This window comes from Megalobrama amblycephala, linkage group LG13 (assembly GCF_018812025.1).
Source record: "Megalobrama amblycephala isolate DHTTF-2021 linkage group LG13, ASM1881202v1, whole genome shotgun sequence".
Lineage (NCBI taxonomy): Eukaryota > Metazoa > Chordata > Actinopteri > Cypriniformes > Xenocyprididae > Megalobrama > Megalobrama amblycephala.
In genome coordinates, this window is record NC_063056.1 from 31,637,946 (window position 1) to 31,647,467 (window position 9,522).

Consider the following 9,522-nt stretch of genomic DNA (forward strand, 5'->3'; position numbering starts at 1 on the left):
GGACTCTCTTAGTCAGACAAACCAGGTAGCTCCACCCCCAAACCCATGCCATTGGTTGAGCCAGAATTGTTTTGCATTCATCATTTCCTCTCACATGTACTCTGACATTTTTGTTTGTCAGCTGCACCAGCATCACAGTTTCCTGAACCTGTTTGTTGTGGGACCTGCGTATGAGGTTCTGGACATATCCCAATATTCACTGGCTTCACATTTGAAACCGAAATGACTGATTTAATTATACAAATCGCTTTTCCCACAACAGCAGGTTTTCATCTGTCTCATTTGGGGTTTTGACCTCTGTCTTGTGTTCTTCTTTTGGTTCTAACTTCCTGTTCTGTCACTATCAGGTGATGTGGGTATGCAACCTGTGCCGAAAACAACAAGAAATCCTCACCAAGTCAGGGGCCTGGTTCTACAGCGGCCCAGGGGACGCCCTGCCCCCGGGTGCGAGTGACCCTCGCCGCCGCCACGAAGAGGCTCCGCAGGAGAAGAAGGCCAAACTGCAAGAAGCCCCACTGCTGTACCAGGGGCCTCCAGGGGACCGTAGCCGTGCTCCAGGACTCTCGCGCCAGGCGTCCCTCAACAACGACTCCGGTCTGAAGCCCAACGACCCTCTGAGCAACAGGTGAGTGCAGATGACATGCATCAATGTGTTTTTAGAGCGATACGATGTCGAAAAGTTTGAACTTGCATTAACCCTGTTTAGAATCCTTGTGAGTAGCAGCACTCTTCAAGTTATTCTTGTTACTTTTCAAGAAATTTGCTAAAATAATTTGCCTACAGTGACCAAACCACTGTATTTGTTGATAGTATTGGGAACTTAATAGGTAAAGTCAGTCAACATAATATTAGCTTGACAAATCTTTGCCTAAATGTTTAAAATCTTCCCAGTAGATGGAAATACTGAGACAGACAGAAGGAGATAAAAATGCAAGGGCATTGATAGGGTGTTCTGTGTGATTGCTAGGGTGTTCTGAGTGGTTGCTAGGTTGTTACTGATTGGTTGCTAGGGTGTTCTGAATGGTCGCTAATACGTTCCTAAATGGTTGCTATGGTATTCTTGGTGGTTGCTGGGCTAATTGATTGTTATGGTGATGCAAGGCAGTTGCTTGGTATTTCTGGGTCATAAGTAGGGTGTTGCTAATCAGTTTCTAAGGTATTCTAGATGGTTTCTATTGCTAGGTGGATGTTATGGTGGTTTGGGTTGTTACTAACTCAACAAGGAGTGAGAAAGGCATGACAAACCAGATTGATTGGCTGTTCTTAATGGTAAGCCATCTGAGGTTGATGGATGATAGGCGAACGTTTGGATTTCCTGCTCGACATACTGTAAATACCACAAGAACCTGCCGTTAATGATCTGTCCCTTACGGACTGCTTGACTTCACCACTTCCTGTGGAGTTTTTTTTTCTGTGACTAACAGACTAATAAAATTTTTTGGCATAGAACGAACGATAGGATGAACGAACAAATGATAGACAGAAGAACAAACTAACGGACAATAGACAGACAGAACGAATGAACGACAGACGAACGACAGACAGACAGACAACTGAACGAACAACAGAATGAATGAACGACAGACAAACGAACAACAGACAGACAACTGAATGAACAACAGAATGAATGAACAACAGACAAACGAACGACAGACAGACAGACAGACAGACAACTGAACGAACGACAGACATACATCTGAACACAACAGAATGAATGACAGAGACGAACGAACGACAGACAGACAAACAAATGACAGACAGACAGACAAACGACAGACAGACAGACAGACAAGTGAACGAATGACAGACAACTGAACGAACAACAGAATGAATGAACGACAGACAAACGAACGACAGACAGACAACTGAACGAACGACAGACAGACATCTGAACAAACAGAATGAATGACAGATGAACGAACGACATACACGGAACGAATGATAGACAGACAAACAAACGACAGACAGACAGACAACTGAACGAACGACAGAACGAACAAAAGACAGATGAACGAACGACAGACACAGAATGAATGACAGACAGACAACGGAACGAACGACAGACAACTGAACGAACGTCAGACAATGAATAATAGACAGACAGCATGAACAACAGACAGACGAATGAACAATTGACAAACAGAACGAATGAACGAATGATAGACAGACAGACAAGTGAACGAACGACAGACAGACAACTGAACGAACAACAGAATGAATGAATGACAGACAAACGAATGACAGACAGACAGATAACAAAACGAACGACAGACAGACATCTGAACAAACAATAGAATGAATGACAGATGAACGAACGACAGACACAGAACGAATGATAGACAGACAGACAAACAAACGACAGACAACTGAACGAACGACAGAACGAACGAAGATAAACGAACGAAGATAAACAAACGACAGACACAGGACGAATGAAAGACAGACAGAATGAACAACAGACAGACAAATGAACGACAGACAGACAACGGAACGAACGACAGAACGAATGACAGACAACTGAACGAACGTCAGACAATGAATAATAGACAGACAGCATGAACAACAGATGAATGAACAATGACAAACAGAACGAATGATAGACAGACAGACAGATTGACAGACAGGCAGAATGAATGAACGATAGACAGATAGATAGACAGACATGTACTGGACAATCTGAAATGAAATTTGACTGCAAAAGTCCAATTGCATGAATACAATAAACGTCAAAGTCAAATGACTTATTTTTTTAGGTTTTAGAGGCTCAAATATAAAATTAACCTTGCATGAAAAGTAGCTTCTTTTTTTTCTCTTTTTTAAACGCATGTATACATAGACCTCAAGCTGGGTTATCTGAAATTGAAACTGGGACAACAACAGCTGGAGCACACAATGCATTCATTCAGGTTCCATCTGTTTTTCAGCCATTTACCATTACTAATTTGGTCCTGAACACACTAGACAGGTAAATAACAATCAGTAATTTATGGTGAAACCTGCTCTAGAACAAATGCAGGAAGTCATAACACATTTATCAAACATTACGCCCCTAATCTGCAGGGAGATGCTAATGCACCGTGAGCATGTGAGTGCGATTCCATCTTTTTCCACACAGTGGCGGTGTCTCTCTGAGCCCTGGGATCAAATTCTCTCCCTCTTTAGCTGGGATGGCTGTATCAGCTTCACTGCTCAGGGTTCAGAGGTCAGTCCTGGAGAGATGTCTCAGTAGAAACAGATGCCTGCTCCCTTGAATCCGTGGGGCCTGCTGTGTGTTGGTTTGATTTTCCGTTCCTGAATACCTGTGGAGGAGAGGAATGTTGGCACAGGGATGGGGCTGATCTCACCTGCTGTTAATGTGTGTTGTGTTGACATGAGCACATTTGAATGACAAACCCTTGAAATGGAAATTGCATATTTAGACTTAGCCATTTAGTACTGGAGCAAGTTCTGTTGCCACTTAATTGTTGGTCTGTGTACACGTGCACATGTTTAATGGGAGTTTCAGCACATCTCGTTGTTTTTAAGATGGCGTGTCAAGTTAAAAATGTAAAGTTATGATTTTATTTGACTAGGTGAAGTGCACACAGGACATGTACTTTTAATGTATACACTAGCATTAAAAAGTTTGCGGTCTATAAGATTTTATATTTTTGAAAGAAGCTTTTATTATTTACTATTTACTTGATCAAAAATAGTTAAAACAGTAATATTGTGAAATACTATTGCAATTTAAATATATATATATATATATATATATATATATATATATTTTAAGATGTGATTTATTTCTGTGATAACTAAACTGAATTTTCAGCATCATTACTCCAGTCTTCAGTGTCACATGATCCTTCTGAAATCATAATATGCTGATTTGCTGCTCAAGAAACATTTCTGATTATTATCAATGTTGAAAACATTGTGCTTATAAATCGAGGGAACGAATTAGTAAATCGTGCAAACGATTTCTTGCATGTCATGTGCGGGGCTCAATACTTATGACCTTGGTGTAACTAGCTCAAACTCCAAAATATTTACAATTTTAGAAATGCATCCCTTGTGTCTGTTCTTTACCATCAGATATTTGAATGCAAGAACTTGTACTCATGCTTGTATTCGTGTACTCTGGATACTCGTGCCCATCCCTAAAGTTTGAGGGAGTATTTATGGTGCAATGCATTTGTTTTGTTTTTTTTACTCATCCCTGGCTTCTTTACCTGGCAGATGTCCGTGAAAGGCTCAGGACAGCAGGTGAGCTTTAAGCTGCTTTCACGGATGCAGTCTGACATTTCCTGTAGAACACAACGAGTGTGCTGTGAAATGTATAAAAAGCTACTGTGACAGCAGTGCTGTTCTTTCCGATCAGATCGGTTCATATGGCGTGTTCTGTCACGAAAACTGTAAATGCTCATTTGCACTTTCTGTCTGGCTTAACGTGTTACCCCCAGAAGGTTAGATGTTAAAAAATGTGCCTGCCATATGGTAGCGAGGCAGCTTCTGATTTGTTCTGTGTTGTGTAACAGAGAGTGTTATAGTTCTGTATTGGTCTTGACTTTACACAACTACGAAAGTGAGCAGCTGCTTTAAAGGTTTGTGCAGTAAGAGGAATTTTGTTGGCCTCTCTGCTTCACATTGCTGGCCTCTCTGCTAACATCAGCTTGATGTTGCAAACCGGCAAAATCTTCGAAAAACAGGTTAGTTTACCCAAAGTGCAAATTTAAAGTGTCATTTACTCGTGCTAAAGCCATTATTTGTGTTCTCATTTATTTAATTATACTGTGTGAAGATGCATGTTTGAAGTCATTTTAGTGTTGTCAAAAGTACTGACTTCGATACCAAGTCTGTACTGAAATTTTAAAAATGTGACGCTTTGAGCGCTGTTGAGCGGATTCGTAAACATCTCTGATTGGCCATTGTGTTCACACACTCAACATATATGTCTGTAATTGGCTACAATGATCAATGCACGGGAGCATTTGAAAGCACACTGAAGTGTTTGAATTTGAAAGCGGGCGCATTTGTAAGCAGGCGTCTATAGGCACGCCTGCTTTGAAACGCTCCCACGTGTATCTGTGTAAGCGCTCGGTAAAGAGCTTCATTGATGTATATTTACAACATGTTTTTGAAGCGTTGATCATTGCAGCCAATCACAGACATATCTGTTGAGCTTGTGAACACAATGGCCAATCAGAGGCATTTGTGAATCCTCGCAACAACGCTCAAAGCGTCACATTCTTAAAATTTCATTACTGACTTTGTACTGAACTTACAGGTTCTATATTTACAGGTTCTATATTGGCATTGATGTTTCCATGAAGAACATCCTTTAACATCCATGGAATCTTTCCATTGCACTGAAGGTTCTTTATAGTGGAAAAGGTTCTTTGGGGAACCAAAATGATTCTTCTTTTTGGCATCACTGCAAAAACCCCCTTTTAGGAACCTTTATTTTTAAGATTGTACCGACTGCAATGCGGTAAGTTTATAAATACTGTACAGTAGTGCATATGACATTTTAGAGCTGTGGTGGAGATTTTCAGAGCAGACTTAAATTTTGTTAGGATTAGGAATATACTGCACACATGGATAGACTAGTTTTATGATGCTTTAATGGTGCTCTTTGTCATTTTTGTGGCTTGACAGTCCTGGTCACTGCTGTTGTTGTATGGAACAAAACATGAACATTTCCATTTTCCATTTCCACACAAAAAATAAAGAAAGGTAATTGTGAAATAGCCAAAGTCGCTATAAGAATTAAAATTGACAATTCTTATTTTTATGGAATATTGCAGCATTTGATATATATTATTTACCTGTGCACATCATTATTTTTTACATTTTAAATTCATGTGCTCTCATAAACTTAAATAAAAATAACTTCCTCTCCCTCTTGCAGAGACTTCTCTTCTCTTCTCTTCTCTTCTCTTCTCTTCTCTTCTCTTCTCTTCTCTTCTCTTCTCTTCTCTTCTCTTCTCTTCTCTTCTCTTCTCTTCTCTTCTCTTCTCTTCTCTTCTCTTCTCTGATGATGGGTGTACTGGTGCGAAGGCAGGACAACCTGTCACTCACACGAGATCAACCAATAGCAAAACACAACCATCCAATCAATTCCCAGTGGACAAAATCAAGTCCTGCCCTACATTTTTTTTCTTTTTTGAGAAGCGTTTCACTCACAATAGGGAAGAAAAGACTATTGCAAATTCTATTTCTTGCAGACTTTAAAATAAGAAATAAAGTCACATTGTAAGATCTATAGTCACAATAAGAGATATGAGAGAAAAAATTATTAATACTTTTTTTTTGCTCTGAGGCAGAAATGGTCTTCCACAGAAGAAATAAAATAAATTTAATTCTTCATTTTATCTATTTAATTGTGATATTTGCTTATTTTTTATTGCTTGAGGAATCACAAAAATGAAGGTGTTAAACTGTGAAAACAGTCACAAACTTCATATAAAATGTATAGAAAGAAATAAAACAGCTGCTCCAGGGCCACATTAGACTATCGTGAGGCCTGCCTGAGGCTCACTCTGGTGGGTGAGAGAGTTCAAATTCGACCGCGATGGGTTACTGGAAGTATTAAACATCCAGGAATTGACAGGCTGGCTTTCTGAAAATGTATCCAGTGAGGATGCGCCATCCCCAGGCATGAATCAAGATCAGACACCCCTGGAGGAATGTCCTTTTCAGAAAAATTTAGTTTGACCTCTTGAGGTTTGATTGACGATCAGCGAGTGTCTGTGTGCAAAAATAATAATAAAAAAGATATTTTTATATTAATTTCAGGCACTTCTTCTGTTCGTGGAAAGTGGCAGGGGTGTTTTTGGGTTAACTGCTGTCAAAGTGGATAAGAATGGCCTGACCGTTCAGTGTTAAATAGTTTGATGCCCAGGAATAGAGCTCAGGAAATCACTGAAAAGCACTTCCATTAATCTTAAAGAATGTTTAAATTAACTCCGATTCTCCTTTCATGAAAAAGTGCTGACAGGCTATTTATATCCTGAAATAATGTGGGAAGAGCCTAATTTGTCTTGGTCTCAGAGGTGTCATTGGAGTGAACGCTCAGACGCGGCGCGAGTGTGGGTGAAACTGCTAGATGAAACAATAATAATTACACTGGGATTCGGATTTAATTACAGCCGTTATGTTTCTCTGGGTTTTGCAGGTTTTTGTGCGCTTGCATCTCCTCCCCTTCCATCTATAAAATCCATTAGTGTTTTTATCGGAGCTAGATGCAATGTGACACCTAGGTTGAACCACAGACAACAGTGGTTGTTTTAATGCTGAAATTAGTTTGACAAAATGCATGAGTCACTTGTAGTGTTGGGAGCTGATCTTCTGTTGTCACTGCAAATACTGCAAAATAGACAGACAGACAGATGCATATTGTCTCGTTTGTTCAAGAGGTCAGCACAAGTTTCACTACAAGTATGATGTAATCAAGTTTCATGCTCTTGGCTTGTCGCTATGGGAGCTGATGTTGTGATATGGAGGTTTTGTCTGGAGAGAGTTGTTAAGAGAATGAAAGATGCACCTGCAGGAATTCAGTATCAGCATTCTGATCTCACACCTGCCTGCTCTCCAGACGACCCTACACTAATGCTTTAAATGCTGATCTCTAAACAATTAGTGCACTTGAGGTTTAGCGTGGTCATCTCTATTTATCTATCTATCTATCTATCTATTGTTCTATCTATCGTTCTATTGTTCTATCTATCGTTCTATCGTTCCATCGTTCCATCATTCAAACTACCAGTCTATCACTTTGCAGTCCATTCATCTATCTATCTATCTATCTATCTATCTATCACTTTATCACTTTTTTGCAGTCCATCCATCATGTTTTTAATAGTTTCCATAAATACTAAATACATTTTACTATATTTTGCAGAAATATATATATTTTCTTTTAAAATAAAATTGTAAGTATTATATTATATTATATTATATTATATTATATTATATTATATGTAAGCAATAAGGTACGAGAGGCTGTGCTGTATCTTGAATAAGTCACGGCTGAAGGGCGTTGTTAGGCACGACTCGAAGCGGAGTAACCCCTTCATCCGTGATTCATTCACGATACAGCACTAACCTCGAGTACCTTATTGCTTTTATAAAAAGGTTACCACACAATACAAATATTAAAGCCAGAAGTATATATCAATGCAACTTTCATGAAGTAAACTTTCACTAAAGCATTCCTTCCGCCGGAAAAAAATAGTCCCTGACCATGAACAGCAACAGAAGTTACATTTTTATGCCATTAGATGGCAGCAAAGACTGTCTTTATGAGTGTGTCAGTCAATAGTGAAGACTTTTACATTGAAAAGACTGAATTGTTGTGAACACGGAACAAGACGCAACTGACAAATGCTATGACTATTGCACTGTCAGTCACGGGAAGACCCCTTAACTGTTAAAAGGACAAGATACTGCAGCGGACCGACATTTAAACAGATTTTTTTTATTATGAACAGGACTGACCTAAAGGAAAATGTTAAATATGAATGCAGGTAATAAACTCGCTCATACAGAACATACAGTTTACATTGCTAAGAGTGGTTACTAAGGATGTTGTGTAGTGATACACAGAACCGTTGGGTGAAGCGGTCATAGTCGTGTTTTATCGTGAATAAAACACAGCTATTGACAAATCAGAATCAAGGACAGGAACAAACCTTTTATATTATATAATATTATATTATATTATATTATATTATATTATAGACAACCCAAAGTCAATAATATACTTCAAAATGCATGTACAATGTAAGCACATAATAGATGCAGTCTTGATCATCGTGCTTATGGCTTTAACATGTCTCTCATAATAGAGTAAATTCAAAGGGCCCTGCTTCCCTTTAAGATGCATATAGAACATTTTTTTAGGTCAGAATGCATGTTAAAAAGCCCTCTTATTCCTTGTGTCCTCAGGGCAGTGCACTCCACACGAGAGCGTTTTCTCTTCCTCTAACGCCCTTATTCCTTCAGGTCATCAAATATCCACACACAATAGTTGTCTTTTAGAGCAGAGCATCTCTCCACAGAAAACCCTTAATGATGTGGGAGAAAGAAAGCTCCCCTCCTCCCCACGCCACATGCGCTGTAATGCTGGTAGAGGATGTGTAGTGCTGCTCTGGTGCCCCTGAAAGCGGATGGCTGCTGTAGATGGGAGAGAGAATCCTGACAGCAGCGTCTCCGCGAGCCTGGGCTCTCTAGAATCCGGACGCGACGCGCTTGCATGCGTGCGTATGCGTGGATGTTTTTCGCGATAACTGTGGATAATTAGAGGCGCGAGGGATCTCCGGTGCGTTTAGGAAGCGCTGCGCGTTCGCTTTCTCTCTTAAGTTCGGATCACAATGACCGGGAGAGCCGGTGTCGGTCCGGTCTCCTCGTCCAAATGCACTTTTCACCGGGAACAGATCACATCGGGAAGTTGAATCGTGTTTATGTTGCGCTGGAGATGCGGCGCGTCCGGAGCGAGGAGCGCTGGAGGAGTTTCATCTGAGGGAAAGCGGGAATATA

The 9,522-nt window shown here is 40.0% G+C and overlaps 1 protein-coding gene across 28 annotated transcripts in view; it reads left to right on the forward strand.

Annotated features, from left to right (window-relative positions):
• rims2a (regulating synaptic membrane exocytosis 2a) overlaps nucleotides 1-9,522 on the forward strand; it is a 215,903-nt gene that overhangs the window by 58,215 nt on the left and 148,166 nt on the right. For 26 of the 28 annotated variants that reach the window (XM_048151902.1, XM_048151905.1, XM_048151907.1 and 23 more), the window contains one exon: nucleotides 348-625. In XM_048151902.1, coding sequence (XP_048007859.1) covers nucleotides 348-625 — 278 coding nt within the window. Of the gene's footprint in view, nucleotides 1-347; nucleotides 626-8,687 lie in introns of those variants that run through there. The other 2 variants (XM_048151915.1, XM_048151922.1) reach the window with 2 other exon arrangements.